This window comes from Passer montanus, unplaced genomic scaffold (assembly GCF_014805655.1).
Source record: "Passer montanus isolate IOZ18808 unplaced genomic scaffold, ASM1480565v1 scaffold98, whole genome shotgun sequence".
In the NCBI taxonomy this organism is placed as follows: Eukaryota; Metazoa; Chordata; class Aves; order Passeriformes; family Passeridae; genus Passer; species Passer montanus.
Window position 1 is genome coordinate 1,590,118 of NW_024375256.1, and position 18,635 is coordinate 1,608,752.

The 18,635-nt window shown below is 57.8% G+C and overlaps 1 protein-coding gene across 7 annotated transcripts in view; it reads right to left on the minus strand.

Moving 5' to 3' along the window:
* The window catches only part of ZFPM1 (zinc finger protein, FOG family member 1), a 36,048-nt gene that overhangs the window by 11,098 nt on the left and 6,315 nt on the right, over positions 1-18,635 (minus strand). For 2 of the 7 annotated variants that reach the window (XM_039696432.1, XM_039696433.1), the window contains exons 2-4: positions 9,288-9,419; positions 7,043-7,132; positions 4,597-4,714 (exon numbers count right to left, since the gene is read on the minus strand). In XM_039696432.1, coding sequence (XP_039552366.1) covers positions 4,597-4,714; positions 7,043-7,132; positions 9,288-9,389 — 310 coding nt within the window. In that variant the 5' untranslated portion in view covers positions 9,390-9,419. Of the gene's footprint in view, positions 1-4,596; positions 4,715-7,042; positions 7,133-9,287; positions 9,420-11,758; positions 13,080-18,635 lie in introns of those variants that run through there. The other 5 variants (XM_039696434.1, XM_039696436.1, XM_039696431.1 and 2 more) reach the window with 4 other exon arrangements.

Consider the following 18,635-nt stretch of genomic DNA (forward strand, 5'->3'; position numbering starts at 1 on the left):
GGAAAAGAGGATTTTTCCAGCTAAACACACAGCTGAGAGGGAACAGGGAAATGGTGGGGAGGCCTGGGAGATGCTGTGTGCTCCACGCCGGGAACAAAGCCCAAAGGCAGCAAGCTGTGTCCCCAGTGGGACCACCAGGCTGCAGGGAGGGATCCCACCACGGATCCAGGCACAGCCCGCTGCCTGAAGGCTGGGAAGAGCTCTGCCAGCCCCTGGGGTGTCCTGGAGCAAAGTCCCTGGGCTGCAGCTCCCTGTGGGATCCCCTGGCAGGTGAACACCCCCCAGGTATCTCACCTGGCCATCGGTCCCTCCTTATCAGGGAGCAGGGCTTATCTCCCAGCTCATTAACCAAATTGGGCAGGGACCGGCCTGTTTGCTCTGGGGCACAGAGAAAAGCAGCAGGGAGGAAGGAAGGAAGGGAAGCAGGAAGGGAGGAAGGAGGGAAAAGCCCAGAGAGCCGGGTTTCACCTGCCTGGTGTGACATGGACTGGGAACAGGGGCTGCTCCCAGCTTATCTTCCCATCGAGAGATTCCACAGGAATCTGTGGCTGAGCTGTGCCAGGAGCAAAGATTAATCCTGTCACCACCCCATGGCCAAGCAGGCATGGCTGGCACCCACATTCCTGCCCATCCCCAGGGTCCAGGTGGGCACAGGGGAGGGAGGAAGCCTGTGGGGGTGCACAATTCCAGGGAGGCATCACCTCCAGCACGGGGTGTGATGGAGAGGAAGGCCAGAGCCCACGGGCACGGTGACCACAGCACTCCCAGGGCCAGGGAGAGGAGTGGCACTGCCAGGAGCAGCACTGGAAGCTCTGGAGATGCAGCCACATCCAGGCACCCCCATTTCCTTTCCTTGTGGGAGCGAGCAGGAGGGAAGGGCAGAGGGCCCCCGGACAAACCCACTCATCCCTCCCCATCCCATCCCAAACTGTTCCCTCATCCCTTTGCCTCAGCTGCACCCAGAGGGCTTGAACCACATCCAGACCAACTGCTCTGGCCCTCGGTGGGCACCCGGGCTCGGCGGTCCCTGCAGTGTTTGCAGCTGCCTGGATACAATCAGGATAAATACTGCTATCAGTGTGTCATGGGATCACATCCCGGGATCAGCCATCCTGCTCCCATGGAACTCAGAGCCCTGTGCCAGCTGGGGGGCTGATCCAGCCCTGGGGATGGAGACTGGAGATGGGGATGGATGGAGGGATGGACATCCAGATTCCTCCTGAGGGGCTGAACAGTTCGTTTGGATGTGATTCCACTCCTGTGGATGCAGTTGAGGCAAAGGGATGTGGAAGCAGCTTGGAATGGGATGGGTGGGTTTGTCTGGGGCCCCTCTGCCCTTCCCTCCTGCAAGGAAAGCAGATGGGAGTGCCTGGATGTGGCTGCACCTCTGGAACATCCAGGAGCAAACGTGGGGGGCTGCAGGAGCTGGCCTGGCAGAGGGATGGAGGGAGGGATGGATCCATCAATGGCCACCCAACCTGCCATGGCTCCCCTGCTCCTGCCTGGGGAAATCCCAGCTGGAGAAGCCCCAGTTCCCCCCAGTTCCCCCAGCAGCCCCGGCCCAGCCCCAGCTGCTGTTTTTAGAAGCGGCGAGAGCGCGGCGGAAGGAATAAATCCTGACAACTCAACTACTGCAATGATGTGATGGCACCGCTCCGATAAGATGGAGGGAGCCGATTGGGAAGAGTCTTAAGCTGTGAACACGCAGCATCTCCACTCTTCACCTCCGCTCACAAAGGGAAATCTCTCCAAAGGGGCTAAGGAGATTATCCCGGCTTTGCCGTCCCGGGTGCTCGAGTAATCAGGGCAGCCTTGGGGACGACAAAGGAGTGAGGAGGGTTTAAATCGAGCCTTGCTGGGCTCAGCTCTGCTTGGGCTCAGCCCTGTGGATGGAGAGGGGTGGCTGTGGCTCTGCCCCCCGGTTTGGGGTGCAGGGGAGGCCCCGGTGGGGCGGGAGCCAGGGGGGATTTCTGCCTTTATCTCTGCTGCCCATCGCTTGCCACCTATTGATTGTTTGCTGCCCGAGTCCAAAAGCGACTCCTTATCGGGCTGAACCCTGCCCCGGGGTAATGGAGCAGCCAGGCCCTGCCCCTGGGCACCACCCAGCGCCCGGGGGGGCTGCACAGGGGGGCTGCACACACAGGAGGGGCTGCACCCCAAAAGGGCTCTCCCCTGCTTGCCAGCTGTGGGGCACAGCTGGCAGGCGCTGGCAGCGGGGTGGCACCGGCCGTGCCACGTGTTCCCTGGGATCACCCCACGGAAGCTGGGGTGCCCTGCCCCTGCAGGATGGGCTGATAAGCATTCCCGGGACATTTGCCTTTGGGGTGTTGCTGTGCCTTGCCGGGATGGGGCTGGGAAGGGTCCCCATCCCAAGGGGTGCCCATCCCTGAGGTGCTGCCATCCCATGACAAGGGGTTCCCATCCCAGGGAACAACTGGGACCTGTGCCTGCAGGGATGTGGATGGAAACACTGGGAATAAGGTCAGGAAAAGCTCAGGGAGGATGGGAAACAGGAAAAGTTCCTGGCTTCCCTGGGGCTGCCAGGACCTCTGTGCCCTGTCCCTGCTCTGTCCCCACTCATGGCCCCCTCCCAAGGGGCTCCCATGCCTGGGGTGCTGCCATCCCTAGGCAGCCCCTGTTCCCTGGGGCTCACAAGGGACATCCAGGAAACACACGGGACCTGTGACCTGTGTCCTGGGGACAGGAATAAACACTGGGGAAAAAACAGCAGAAAGCACTCAGGAAGGATGGGAGTGAGGAAAACTTCCTGGCTGCCCCGGGGCTGCCAGCATGGCATGACCCCCGTGCCAGGGACACCCTGTCCCCTCTCCGGGGCTGCTGGGACCCCTGGCTGTGCCCAGGCAGAGGGAAGGGGCACTGGGGGGGCAGGAAGCTGGGGAGGAAGGGGATGCAGGGGCCCCCGGAGCCGATGCAGAGGGAAGATATCCCGTCCGGAAAAGGGGAGGGGACCGCAGGGGGACTCTGCCACAGAGCCTGAGGGGGGTGGGAGCACCCCCAGGAGGGGGCACCCAGATGGAGGAGGGGGGTCCAAGCCCCACATCCCCACCGGGCCTCAGATCCAGGCAGGGCAGAGCAGTAAGGTGAGTGATTGACAGCTGTCAATCAGCACCAGCCTGGAGGCGTCGTCCTCAGGGCTCTCACCACGAGAGTGCAGGACACTGGAAAATGCCAGGGAAAATGGGAACCATGCCTGAGCATCCCTCCATGCTGTCACTGTCCCCAACACCCTGAGCATCCCTCCACACTGTCACTGTCCCCAACACCCTGAGCATCCCTCTGCATTGTCACTGTCCCCAACACCCTGAGCATCCCTCCATGCTCTCACTGTCCCCAAAATCCCTGAGCATCCCTCCACACTGTCACTGTCCCCAACACCCTGAGCATCCCTCTGCATTGTCACTGTCCCCAAAATCCCTGAGCATCCCTCCACGCTGTCACTGTCCCCAACACCCTGAGCATCCCTCCACACTGTCACTGTCCCCAAAATCCCTGAGCATCCCTCCACACTGTCACTGTCCCCAACACCCTGAGCATCCCTCCACACTGTCACTGTCCCCAAACCAGTCTGATCATCCTTCCACTCAGCAACGTCCCCAGACCAGTTGGAGCATCCCTTCAGTGTCCCCAAGCTGTCCCCTGCACCCTGCAGTGACCCAGGCACAGGAGGACATCCCCCAGCAGGGACGGGTGCCCTTCCCCATCCCAAATCCAGGGATCCCTGCTGGGACCGTCCCCACCCCGCTGCCATTGGCAGGACACCCGTGGGGCAGGGGGAGGATTTCAGGGCGCTGGGCACCCCTGGTTTGGGGCTCTGGGGGTGCCAGTGCCCCGAATCCCAAGTGCCCCCATCCCCCCGCAGCCTCCCACAGACACAGCTCCCTGCTGCTCTGCTCCCAGCGATAACAGGGAATTGCTGGGATGATTTTTCCCACCCACACATACCAGGGTGGAGGGGGAGGGATGGGGCAGATGTGGCAGGGCCCTGCCCCCCCGGACCAGCCGTCCCCCCCATTGTGCCCTGCTCGCCCCGATAATGAACCCTGAGGTTTCCAGACAAACCCTGGGCAGCCAGAGATTATTGAAGAGGGAGATAAACACAACTGAAGGGAAGGGGGAGCTGGGAGGAAAAGGGGGGGGGAAAAAAAGGACTTGGGAGTTTTAATTAGATGCACAAAAAAATAAAAAAGAGGAGTTGCTCTGTGCCATCCTGATATGGAGGATGGGAGATGAGGGGTTTGGGGGATCAGGAGAGGAGCCTGAGCTCTGTAATCGACCCAGAGCCATCATTACTGCCCAGAGGAGATATTAATATTAAATTCATATTTCATAATTAGGAATTAGTTATTAAATAAAGCCCAAACAGGCAAGACAGCAGCAGGGCTTGGGGCTCAGCAAGGTGGAGCTGCAAACAGCGATGCTGGTGCAGGGAAGGGGGTGAAGAATTCCCTGGGAATTCCCAGGTGGGACATGGCTGGGTGGGATAATGCAAAAGAATGGGTTTAGTCACAGCTCCTCCAATCCTGTCCCTGCCTGTGGTGTCCCCACAAGGACAAAAAGCAAAAAGCTCCATCCTACCTGGTGGAAAGGGAAGAATCCAGGATTCCCAGCAGCTCCCCGTGGGAATTCTCTGCTGGCTCATCACGAGCTGAGCAGCCTGTCCCTCAGCAGGGCTCTTCTCTGCTGCATTCCTGCCCTGGCTCCATGGGAAATTTGTCAGAGTTTTTCCTCTTATCCTTCTGGGAAAGCTGGCTGGAATTGCTGAGGTTGGCTGGGCAGGGATGGGGCAGCCCTGGCATGGGAGCTGGAGGCTGCTCCCAAAATTCTCTGCTACCCACCCTTGTCCAGGGCAAACCAAAATGAGTGGGAAAGATGGAAACCTGAGGCATGGATGGAGGGGGGCTCCATCCCCTGGGGCTGTGGGGAGAGGTTTGGGGGAATTTGGGATGGTTTGGAGCAATCTGGGAAGGACGAACATCCTGCCTCCAGCCCCGGCAGAGGATGGAGGGAGCACAGGGCATGGCCACGCTCCACCCATGATCCCACGGGCAAGCAGAACAGAGCCAGGCTGTCCCAGCACTCTGGATGAAGGGTGGCACCTCTGTAAACACTCCTAAATTTGGGATTTCAGCCTCCAGCTCCTGGGAACTTGCCCATCAGCCGGACAAGCCTCATCCCCCTCCAGGGAACAAGGTCATTTCAAAGCTAAACCAAAATCCTTCTTCCTCCTGCCACGTGGGGCCAGGCAGCCCCAGGGCGAGGTCCAGCATGCCACATCCCCTCTGGAACAGCGGGATGACCTCTGGGAACACCATCCCACAGCGGGGGTGACCCAGTGACCCCCCAAAGCTCCCGGGGGGCCGAGAACAGAACCCCCCCGGGCGCGGCGCATCCTCCACGGCTGACACCCGGCGGATCCCGCCAGATAAAGCAGAAAATTCAGGCAGCTCCCAGCTTCCCTTTTCGCCAGCTCCATCCCTGATAAGTGGCGAGCCTGCAGAGCCCCTGATAGCCGGGCCGTGGCGGCGGTTGGCGCGGGAGGAACGCCCTATCGGCGCGGCATCGCCGGACCCCGGCAGCTCCAGCCGCACCGCCATCGACACCGCGGCAATTACCAGAACGCAGAGGGGCTGCCGGGCCCCGATAATAAAATCTCTTTTACATAAAGAATGCGAATAACCCCGCTCCCCCAGAGGCGAGGGGGAAGGGGAGGCACGGCCTCAGCCAGGATCCTCCCGGGAGCTTTGGGATGAGTGGGGTGCGGTGACCCCCTAAGGAATGGGGGGATCTGGGGGGTGGGAGCTGCAGCCCACTCCCGCCCTGCCCTGGGGTCCCGGAGCGCTGGGGCAAAGGGCTGGGAGCAGATAAGGAGGAGCCGGGGGTGGCCTCGCAGCTCCTTCCTGGCCGGCACGCAGGAAGGGCCGGGATATCAGCGGGGTCGGCAGGAAGGGGAGGGAGCGGGGCTCCCTGGGGACCTGGGCAGCTGCAGGAGCACGTGTGCTGGCAGGCACCGCTTCCCAGGCTCCCGAGGCACCGCAGCCTGCTGGCCTTGGGGACACAGCGGGGCCTGCCCGCTGCGGCCATCCCCAAAGGGCCATGGCTGTCCTCAGCGGGGTCACACTGCCCAGCGCTGCCCCCAAAGGGAGGAGCAGGCTGTGGGCAGCACCCACGGGGCCTGAAATGTGGCACATTCACCCTTGGGGGTGCCAGGTCCCCCTGGTGCCATCCCCATCCACCTGCCAGGAGCTGTTCCCAACAGAACAACTCACCCGAAACGAGGAGTGATGGACAAACTAAACCACGGGAAGTTCCACCTCAACATGAGGAAGAACTACCCATGGAGGGTGGCACAGCTGCCCAGGGGTGTGGGGTCTCCTGTCTGGAGCCATCCCAAACCCACCTGGATGTGTCTCCTGCTCCAGGTGTCCCTGCCTTGGGCTGGATGATCTCCAGAGCTCCCCCCCTGCCCCAGGCATTCCGTGATTCTGTGAATCCGTGTGGCACCCATCTGTAACCCCGTGGCTTTGGAGATAGTGGCTGATAGGGCTGGGGCTGCCCACAGGGCCAGCCTGGCCTCGCTGGTGCCCCGGTGCCCGCCGCCCTGTCGTGGAGATACCAGGGGGAGATAGAGGCTGAATTTGCTCCTTGGGGTTTTGATAACCATCACCAAACCACCCCAGCGTCGCTCTTGTGGTTGTCAGGATGTTGGTGAAGTGCTCTGGTGTGACACAAGACGGGCCAAACCCTGCCAGTGCCAGGGAGTGTGATGCCAGCTGCGGGGATGGCATCCCTGCTGCTCCCAAATCCATGGTTTTACCATCCCAACAGCACCCTGGAGATGTCAGGGATGACAACCACCACCTCACACCTCCCCTCCAGCAGGAGTTCTGGGGTTTGCAGCCTGCCCAGCTCCCAGTCCTGCTCTCATACTGGTGCTTGCAGGAGGAGGTGAATGCTGGAGGGCTGCTCCAGCACATCCAGTCAGGACACTGGGATGGAGAGGATGCCCCCACAGCAGACTCACCTGGCCCATTCCAGGTGTCTGGCTCCTGGGGGTTTTCTCCAGGATCAGGCTTCTCTGGCTCCTTGGGACTCTCCAGAGCATCTCTGGACTCTGCAGCAGGAGGGGAAGGCAGCAGGTCAGGAGCAGGGCATTCCAGAGGCAGCATTCCACAGGGGCTGGGACCACCGGAGCAGCGACACCGGGGTGGGGATGTGATCCACATCCCCCTGGGAACGCCCCACCAGCCCAGCCAAGCCCCTGCACCCCAGCCCAAACCCCTGGCACAGCCGTGCCACGCCACGCCGGCGGGCCGAGCCCCGCTCCCCTCACGGCTCTATTTGCGGCGTATTCATAGCAACTTGATAACAATTATTTTCTCCATTAACTGCTGCTGGAGATGGGCTGATAAAGGCAATCTGCATATGACAGTGTGGCAGATTAGTGCCCAAAGTACATGTTTGCCTTGGCGTCCCGGGCGGATCGAGCAGCGGAGCCCAATCGATCGGCGCCACCGCGGCCGCCCAGGGGTGACGTCACCGCCATTGGAGATTATTAATACAGGTGATAAGCGCAATGATTAACATCAAATAAATCAATCACCGGGTATAAAAGTCCTATTATTTTTGGCTATAAATCAAAGTGCCTGGCATATCGATTTTTATCCATCGCGCTGAAAGCTTTAGTGGCCGTTATTGCTGCTGGGCCTTATCTCTGCTATCACCTCTTTATCGAGGCAGGCCAGTGCCAGGTGCAGCTCCGCGCCCCGGCTCGGCTCCTCGCCCCCAGCCCGGCTCCCCCATCAGATAAGAGCCCTGATTCCCTCCACCACCGAGCAAAGTTTGCCTGGGAGACCTCCCTGACTCAGGTACTGGGGTCCCTTCCCTGCTCCACTTATCAGGTCCCCTCCCTGTTCCAATTATCAGGCTCCCTGCCCTGCTTTGCTGTAGGATCCCTTCCTTGTCCTGCCTGTTGGGGTCCTTTTGCTGAAATCGGGGTCTCTCCTTGCTCCAACTAGGGTCCACTCCTTGTCCCAGCTTTGGGGTCCCTGGCCTGCCCCAAATACTGGGGTCCCCTCCCTGCCCCAGCTACTGAGGTCCTTTCCTTGCCCCCCATTATTGGGGTCCCTTTCCTGCCTTGTGATCTCTCCTTACCTCACCCTGTTGGGGTTATCAGGGTCCCTTCCCTACTCAACTATCATGATCCCTCGTGCCCCAACTCCCAGGATCCCCCACCTCATCCTGTTGGGGTTATCAGGGTCCCTTCCTTGCCCCAAATGTTGGGGTCCCTTCCCTACTCAACTATCGGGATCCCTCGTGCCCCAACTCCCAGGATCCCTTCCCCATCCCGGCTGTCGGGGTCCTTCCCTGCCCCAGCTGCTGTGGATCCCTGGTGCTCCGTGGCCTGGCTGCCCTGCTTTTGGGGACGCTTGTCCCCGGCTGCAGCTGGAGGCAGCGGGGTTTGCCGGGAGCCGTGTCGCTGAGGCGGCGCAGCCTTGCCCCGGCGCCGTTATCTCAAAGGGCACTGCAAACATTAACTGATTGGGATTTGCCCCCACCTCCACAGGAAGGAACTCGGAGGATATCTGGGACTGTTTCAGCCCGGCCCTGAGCCGCAGCCACCTTTGGGGCGCGGCACGGCTCGGCACGGCACGGCGGCAGCCTGGCGGCCGCGTGGCCAGCACGGTGCCACCAACGGCCCCGTGCCCCCAGCCCACCCCTGCCACTGCCAGGGCCACCAGCTGCAGCCCCTGGGGCTGCTTGGCACGCCGGGGGAGTCACTTGGTACACCAAGGGATGTGACTTTGTCCCCTCGGGAGGGGGAACTTTGCACCCCAAGGGACGTGACTTTCATCGTGGGTGGGGAGAGGAGCTTTGTGTGGTACAGGATGTGACTTTGCACCCCGAGAGGTCACCCTGCATCCCTGGGATGGGACACTTTGCACCCTAAGGGAACGTGACTTTGCACCCCAGGGTAAGGGCAAGGATCACTCTGCACCTAAGGGGTCACTTTATATCCCAAAAGTCACTTTAGATCCCTGTGAAAGGTCACTTTAAACCCTGACTATGTGACTCTACACCCCAAGGGACACAACTTTGCAAGCTGGGCTGTCCCCAGAGGCATGGAACCCCCCAGGGACACAGAGCTGTCACTTGCCCCCAGCCCCGAGGGGTGGCCAGGCTGCTTCCTGAGCTAACACCCTGCAGGTTGCTCTGGTGGCAGCGCCTGTCCCCATGGGGAGGGGACAGCAGGGACAGCCCGGGCTCACCTTCACTGCCGGGGGGGCTGCAGGTGTCGCGCTCGGCGGAGCCCTCGCAGTCCGAGGCGGCCCCGTCCCTCTCCGAGGGGCTCCTGTCCCCTGCCGGGGCATCCTCACCTTCCTCCATCGCTGCCAGGGACCCTGTGGGAACACGGACAGGGCGGTGAGGAGGGCACAGCCGGGGGGAAGAGGTGCCAGGGGGATTTCCCAGCTGGGAACCAGGATGCTGGCAGGAAATGCCCCACGGGGAAGGAAGGGAAAGCCCTGCGTGGCCATCCCTGCAGAGCAGCTCCCTGGGGAACACTGTCCCCTTGCAGAGTGGCCATGTCTTGCTCCAGGTGTCCCCTCCCTGTGGCACTGTGGGGAATCAGCCTGGCAGCAAGAGGGGTGCGTGCAGATCACCTGTCCCCAAAAGGGACCCCAGAAATGGTCCCCACCACCCCTTATCCGACAGGTGACACAGACCCCAGGGATGGCACCGCAGGGGGACACGGGGACAAACAGGGTGCACACGGGGGACACCCCCCAGCCCTGCCATCCCTCTCGGCCGTTTCCATGGCAACGCAGCCGTGTCCCCAGCCAGGCAGGCACGGCCCAGCCCCGGTGGCACACATGGCTGGTGCCACACGACGCCGGGGGCTGCCGGGCCCGGGACTGGGGACCACGGGGGGACCAGAGCGGGGCCAGCCCGTCTGCAGACCTCAGCTGCTCGCCGTGACTCCAGGCATGTATATTTACAGCAGCAGAACAAAGAACCCATAATCTATACAAAGCACACAACAATGAGCGTGAATAAAGAGGCTGCCGGAGAAGGGAAGGCAATTTATTCTAATTCTGCTAATTTCAGTTCCAGCACAATTAAAAAGGCTCTGATAATATTCAGAAACAATCGCCAGCTAACAAATCGTTTCTCCCGCTGTAAATGAAACATTGTTAGGCTAATTTCTTCCTTCACGCCTTCACGGCTCTTGGGCTTCTGATAAAGTTAACCCGACGCTCGCCTGCGCCGGGGTTTGGCACCTCCAGCCTGCCCAGGCAGGGGTGGATGGGGCTGGGAAGGGATGGGTGGGACCAGGAGGGCACTGGGCACCCACCCAAGGGTGCCAAGACCACCCACATCCTGCCTGGGAAGAGCAGGAAGCAGGAGGAGGATGGCTTTGGGTACCTGGCCTACAGGATGATGGGCAGCCAACAGCATCCCATCCATGGTCTCTGGATGCATCCCAAATCCCACCCCAAAATACCCATCCCCAGCCAGGAGGGAAATGGGGATGCCCCATATAAATCCAACTGGATGCTCCATATAAATCCAACAGGAGTTTGAGTGCTGTGGTGCCACCAAGTTCCTACAGGGATGATGGGTGGCCAACGTCACTGGGGTCCCTGATCCACCTGGGATGACCCACACCCATCCCCAGTCAGGGAGGAGATGGGGATGCTCCATCTAAATCCAGCTGGGGTTTGGCCACCGTGGTGACACCCAGTGCCTACAGGGATGGTGGGGAATCAGCAAGCCCAGAATGTTGTCACTGTGATGCCTGGATGCATCCTGGGACCACCCACATCCCACCCCAAAACGCCAAGTTCCAGCCACGAGGAAGATGAGGCTGCTCCATATAAATCCAACGTGTCAAACCTGATATAGGGACAATTGATGGCCAACAGCATCCTGGAATCTCACACATTCCATGGATGCATCCCATGTCACACCCCCAAGCACAAGGGAGATGGGGATGAATAAAGCAGATAAATATAAATAAAAATAGAACAAAAATAAGATAAATCCAAGCCTGTAAACCCAGGGTTTTGGGGACCATGGTGTCACCCAGTGCCCACGGGGAGGCTGGATGGCCAACAGCATCCCAGAATTGTATCCTTGGGTGTATCCCAACCCCACTGCAGCATCCCACTGCCCACCAGCCCCAGGGACACACTGCCAGCACTCCCAGCTGCGCGGGTTAAACCAACCACTGGGAAAAAAAAAATCATAAAAAGGGGGAAAAAGGGAAAAAAAAAGGCGAGTGAGGGAGAGGGAGCGTGGAGCAGGAGCGGAGGGAGCGTCACTTGCCCGGGATTGCTGGGAGCCCTGCACAGTTATCACCGCACACAGCCTCCCTCGGCTGGCCTGATCTGTCTATTCTTCATTAAGCAAATACGCTGAAATGGAAATGAAAACATAATAGCTATTTGATTCTCGGCGAGATATTTTGCATATTGGTTCAGTGCTGATAGTGGAATTTCATCAACTCCCTTTTTTCATGCTTTAAAACTGAATTACTGAGGCTGGTTTTACAGAGAGGGGAAGAGCCAAAAAACGCTCCCTTCCAAGATACTCCGCTTCGACGATTAACTCTTCTCCCTCCCTCCTTTTTTTTATTGATAACGAGCAAGGATTTCTTTTTTTCTTCCCCCTTTTTTTCTTCTTTTTTCCCCTCAAATAAAAATAATAATAATAAAAAAAAGACAGTGACTGTACAAACTTGCAGGGAGCTGAGGCGCCGTGCCCGTGTCAGCAGGGCTGGGCCGAGGGTCGGCATTCCCAGGGAACCCCGGCGTTATCCAGGTAATGATTTGATCACTGCACTCCAATTAAGGCTCTCCCAGCGCAGGAACAATAAAGCTTTTCTTGATTCTTTGTGCTTAGCTGGTAAATTAAATAAAAGGCAAAAGAATATAGGGAATCAAGGAGGAGGGGGGACTTTTCCAGGCTGCCAAGAGCGAGACCCTGGGCGCTCGGAGAGCCGGCACAGAGACAAGAGCAAAGTGATAAGAGGCCTTGATAACAGATAGAAAATAGCAACAGCCACAGACTTTCCCACCGGCTCTGGAGCAGGGAGGAGGAGGAGGAGGAGGAGGAAGAGGAGGAGGAGTTCCCGTGGTGGAAAGCAGGTCCTGGATCGGGAACACGTGCAGGCTGGTGGCAACCTGCCTTCGCCGGCTGGCGCTCCGTGCTGCTGTCAGCTCCAAGTGTTTATTTTTAAATACGAATTTAAATAAAATTTCCCATCCGACTCCTTTCCAATTCCCATCTCTGGAAGCGTTCAAGGCCAGGTTGGATGGGGCTGGAGCAACCTGGGCTAAATGGAATGTGTCCCCGCCCGTGGAGGGGGAGGAAGGAGATGAGCTTTAAGGTCCTTCCAACCCAAACCGTTCTGGGAATCCACAACCCTTATTTCTAAAAATAAAAATTCCTCCAAGTCCCATCGGGCAGGGGATGAGTCCAAGGAGGGCTCCAGGAGTCAGGGAATGAGGGACAGAGCCTGGGCCTGGGTGAACTCACATCCCAAACCTCCTCTCCAGGCACCTCAAAGCTCAGCCTTGGCTCTGGGTGTCACTGGGAGGGACAGTGGGGACATCTCAGCTGTGCCAGGGCATCCTGAGGGACATTCCAACTCCACCAGACAGGCAACATAATGGAGGATCCCTTCTCCATCCTTCCAGCTCCTCCTCATCCCTGCGCTGGCACTATCCTCTTCCAATTAAAAAACCACAATAATAATAACAATAATAATAATGAAAACCAACCCAAAAGCAAGTGGGCAAGGCTCCAAACCGGGTTTTGGGATGCACAAAGCATCACCAGGACACTCGTCCATCACCTCAGGCTGGAAATGTGAGAATTCCACTCAGGCATCGCTTCCTCGCTGCCCTAAATCGCCTCTTTTCCCCCTAAATCATGGAGCCAAGAGCAAAGTGCTGCAGGAACAGGGAAAGATTCCTGAGGTAAAGATGCTCCTGGAGCCAGTCCCAGCTGCTCCCTCAGCACAGGCAGCCCTGGTGGGGTCTGGAGCATCCCGGGATTCCCCGGCTCCGGTGGCGGGGCTGTGCCGCGCCCGCCCCGCTGCCAGAAACACCCGGAGAACAACCCGGGCTGCAAATCCCGCTATCTGATGGGCCACCCGCCCGCTCTTCTCACCCAATTCCTCCCTGGGCCCTGCCGATGTTTGTTTTACCAACGACCTCGGCTGCTCCCCGGTTCCCGGCGGATCGGGAATGCCAAGCCGGGACAAACGCGCCGGCGCTGGGCGCGGTACTGATCCACCGGGAGATCTCCCCCGGTGATGCTGCACTAAATTCCAATAGTTTGGGGTCCTTTTGAGAGGAAAAAGGCTTTTGGAGCCCTGTCCCCTATCAGCCTGGCTGCAGCATCCCAGGCCAGGCTCTTCCGGTGATGCTGCACTAAATTTGGGGTCCTTTCGAGAGGAAAAGGGTTTTTGGAGCACAAATCAGCCCTGTCCCCTATCAGCCTGGCTGCAGCATCCCAGGCCAGGCTCTTCCCGTGGGTATCTCCCCACGAAAGATCAGCCCCGTGCACGGAGCCGATAGCGGCTGGGGCCAGCCCCAGGGGGCTTTATCTCAAATTTGGGGCCCTTCTCCATCACCTCCAGATAAAACTCACCCTGACCCTGCCCGTGGTGCCCTAGGGGAAAAGGACGAGGAAAAAAAAGTATGGCTGGAGGATCAGAAGGTGCAGGGGAGGATTTATAATGTATTGATCATGGTTTGGTATTAAATTATTACTGGGTTATCCAGGAGGTGGTAGGGCTTGCTGATGGGGGATACTTGTAATAATTTATAAGATGGTAGGGATAGTGGGATTGTTCATGGGGGATATTTATAATAATGTATAAATTAAATTTATAGACTTATTACATTTTAGTATTTAGGCCTAATTTATCCAGGAAGGGAATAGGGGACACAGGTGCTGGGTGATGCTGTAATTCTTGATGGGAAGATGCTCCAACAGCTCATGAGGGGCTTTATAATGATTAACATTATTATACTGATAATCTATTAGGCCTAATTTATACCAGGAAGGGGAATAAAGGAAGGGGTGGGGGAATAAGAAATGGTGGGGGCATGAAGGGGATGGGTGATGCTGCCAATTCTCAGGGGATGGTATTTGTAATAATTATTAAGTTTATAATAATGATTAGGTTTATAATAATGGTTACATTTATAATAATGGTTACATTTTTAATAATGGTTACATTTTTAATATACCTAGGCCTAATTTTTCCAGGAGGGGAACAAGGACAGGGCGGGAATGGAGGTGTTGGGAAGGCTGGGATGGGATGGGATGCTCCAGTGACTGCTGGGGAGCTGCTCTGCCCCAACCACCACAGCCTGGTCTGGTGGAAGGTCCCTGCCCAGGATCCAGATGAGCTCCACGCTCCTTCCCAACCCAAACCATTCCAGGGCCAAATCCAGAACCACCCGCCAGGGACAGAGCCCCCGGAGCATCCCTGGGTGCTGCGCTGCCCCAGGGGAGCCCCCCAGGGAAGAGCAGCAGCGGGGAGAGGCCGAGCCTGAGAAAGAGCAGCGCTGCTGATAGGGGAGGGATTGGTTTCAGCCGGAGCTGCTCGCGCTGCCAAGCCCAGGCGGGATCGCGGCGGGTGCAGTTACTGAACATTCATCACTGCCTGAACTCTGTAACTTTATCAGCAGCGAGCGGCGCCAGCGCCGGCCCCGCCAGCCCCGGCTCCGATGGGCCGATAAAGCACCGAGAGATTCCGGGAGATTGGGGCGCTCCGGGGGCCGCCATTCCCAACAGGAGCGGCCGGCGGATCAGCCGCGCGCGAGGGAGGGGAAGGAGCCGGGGAAGAAATCCGGGGACAATGACAATGGAGTGACTTTAGGTTTCAGATGGGGTCGATAAGGCCCTGATAGATTTGGAGAGAGGAGAGAGCGGAACGGAGCCGTGCCTGGCGCAGCAGATGGATGGGGATGCTCCGGAGAAGGGATGCGCTGAACGTGGCCTGGAGAGCGCACGGAGCCACGACAGGCTGCTCGGAGCACAGCGGGGAAACTGAGGCAGCTGAGACTGGGAGAGGAGGAGCAGCCCTTCCTGGGGGCACTGGAGGGGTCTCCATCCAAGCCCCATCCAAGAGCGGTGTGAGGTGTTGGTGCCCATGGTGATCCAGGATGTGAGAGCTTCGGGAGCAGCTGGATACGCAACAAGACGGAAAGGAAATTCCATGCAGGAAGTTCAGGCTCCAAGCACGCCACCCCTGCTCCCTGCCAAAGGGTGGAACTGGGGGAAAAGCCCTCAATTCGGACACTTCTTCTCCCACCTGGAATAAAGACGTTCCAGGCGGGAATGGCTGGGGGTGGGGATGCTCAGGCAGCACTCCAGCACATCAGCACCAGGTGACAGCGAGGACAGAGGTCAAGCTCTGGGCTAATCCAGCGACAAATTACCCAGAGATGCTGAGCTGGAGCCATCCCCCCTCCTGTGGGAAGCGGCTCCAGGTCCTGCCAGCTCCCAAAAGCAATGGAAAGGGAACAGGGATGGTTTTCAGTGCCACCCCAAGCCCTGCAGTCTGTGACAGCCCTGGGTGACAACCAGGCCTGAGGGATGGGGACAGGGATGGGGACAAGGGGGCCTCAGCAAAGATGCTGTGGCTGGGATGTCCCCGCTGCTCCCAGTCCCACAGGATGCCCAATCCCAGCTCCCAGGGCCACCTGGAGCACTCCAGGGCAACCAGCAGGAACCGTGGGGGCTCCAGGGGCAGGGAAGGACCCTCAGAGGGCACAGCCAGGTTGGGTGGCCAATCTGAGAGCAGCTGGCACCAAACCTGGCACATGGAGGTCCCTGGCACAGCCCTGCTCCCAAAATCCTTCCCAGCACCTCAACCCTCCTCTTCCTCCAACTCCAGGCCCTTCTCCCACCCTGCTCCGTGGACACCGAGTTCTCTCTGTGCAAACGTGCCTGTGCTGCCTCTCTCTTTCTTTTTTCTAATTTTTTTTTCCTGTTCTTGGCATTTTGGTGGAGCGAGATAAGAGCGAAAAACAACAGAGCTGCCCGGAGAGTGAAAAAGGGAGATAGATAACGCAGATACCGACTCCTACACAAAACAGTCCTGGCTTTATCTCTGCTTTTTATCACAGTTCCCCTAAAAAAAATAAAGAGAGCAGCCCAACTGGAATGGGGCAGCACATTAAAAAATGAACTTTATACTGTTTGCTCTTTAGTTTTATATTTAGATGAAACAAACTCAGAGGCTCGTGGTCGATACCTTCTCCAAACTAAGAAGTCTCAAAGCTGTTTGCTCCAGTGGGGATGAGTGAGGAAAGCCAAGGAGCTGAGTATGGACAGGGCAGAGGGATGAGGCTGCTCCAAAGTATCCAGCACCCTGCAGCAGAAACAGGGAGGTGCAAACAGAAATGGAGATGCTTCACGAGCATCTCTGGTGCATCCAGCTGGGGACAGATCCCACCTGGAGATGGCCCAGCCACCACCAGGATCAGCACGTGGCACAGCTGGCAAAGTGATGGCAGCAGGTCCCTGGGTGCCGGAACAGCATCTCCATCCCAGCACAGGGCTGCCCTACACCCCAAAAATCCTTTTTCCCCCCATTCCTGAGGGCACCTCCCAGGGCTCTGCCTTCCAGCTGGGAAGGGCATTTTGGAGCAGCAAAAACCCAACTCCCAGGGCACCGCCAGAAAGAGGGAAGGAAGGGGAAAAAAAAAAAAAAAATAAAAATGGACTGGAGGTTTTTTCCCAACTCCCAGGGCACCGCCAGAAACAGGGAAGGAAGGGGAAAAAAAAAATAAAATAAAAATGGACTGGAGGTTTTTCCCTCCCCTCGCACTCCCTTCCCTACCTTCTTTTTGAAAAACATAATTTATCTGTGTATTATCAAGAAATCCAGACACTTTAATCAGTGAGCTATGAAGTCAGTATTTCCATTCTTATCTAGCGGAGGAGTGGAAATGGAGAGCAGATAGGCAGCTCCGAGCCCGGCCGTGGTGGGGAATGTTAATGGCAGCAGCGGCGGAGCCATTGGCTACCGAGCCGCCGCTATCGCTGCCATTATCGCGCCCTTATCGCCGCAACCATCGCAGCGCAGTAATGGGGCCAGTTCAACTTTCCGCATTATCATAGGAGCTGCGAGGAGCATGAGAGGCCTCGGCTGGGAGACGGAGAAGAGAGAGAGCGGCCAAACTTGCCGGCGGAGCGGGGAGGGGAGGGAGAGCGGGTTTGCCTCCTGGGGATGCTCTGCCTGCCAGGTGCTGTCCTGGAGGAACAGCTCCAAAAGCCCCCCGGGCTGACCCCATAGAGCATCACAAAAGCTCTGGGTATCAATCCTAAGGCACACCCCCAAACCCAGAGAAGTATCCCCAAAACCCCAGGCACCAATCTCACCAAGCATCCCAAAACCCTGGGTACCATCCCAAGGCACATTCCTGAAGCTACAGGCACTGACCCTACTGAGCATCCCTAAAGGCTCAGCACAGCCTTAAGGTGCATCCCCAGACTCCTTCAAGCATCCATAAATTCCTGGCACTGACCCCAAGGCGCATCCTTAAAGCCCCCAGGCACTGAATCCGTGGGGAATCCCCAAAGTCCAGAGTGCCAAACATGCCCAAAATCCTGGGCATCAACCCCAAAGCTCATCCCTAAAGCAAGGGGTACCCACCCCATCAAACATCCCCAAAGCCTGGGTTTGCATTCCCAAAACTGCAGGCACCATTCCTAAAGCTCCAGGCACTGACTACATTGAACATCCCAAAAAACACAGGCACCAATCCTAAATACTGCCAAAGCTCCAGACACCAATCCCATCAAACATCCCAAACCCTGGGTTGCATTCCCAAAACTGCAGGCACCATTCCTAAATGCTGCCAAAGCTCCAGGCACCAACTCCATTGAACAGCCCAAAAATCTCCAGGCACAGACCCCACCAACCATCCCCAAAAATACAGGCACCGACCCTAAATACTGCCAAAGATCCAGGCCCTGACCCCAACAAACATCCCACACAGGCACCAACCCTAAATACTGCCAAAGCTCCAGGCCCTGACCCCAACAAACATTCCCAAACCCTGGGTTTGCATTCCCAAAACAGCAGGCACCTTTCCTAAATATTCCCAGAACTCCAGGCACCGACCCCACTGAACATCCCATAAATCTCCAGGCACTGACCTCACCAAACATCCCCAAAAACAAAGGCACCGATCCTAAATACTGCCAAAGCTCCAGGCCCTGACGCCAACAAACATCCCAAAACCCCACGCACTGACCCCAAAATCTCCCAGCCATGACCCTCCTGAGCACTCCCAAAGCTCAGGGACCCCGACCCCACTGAGCATCCCCAAGCCCTGGCTCTGGCTTGGAGGCGCATCCCCAAATCCTGGGGTCAGGCTCTGGCCGGCCAAGGCCGAGGGAAAACAATGGATCCACATTTCATCAGATGAACAAATCCGAGGAGCACATTTCCTCCACGCACTATCGGAGGGGAGATGTCAAGAAAATATGTTGATGTGAGAAAGAGGAGATAAAGAATTATTTTGGAGGAAAAAAGCCGTGGAAGGCTCTTATCTGGAGTGACTCATAGGCACACACTCCTTAAC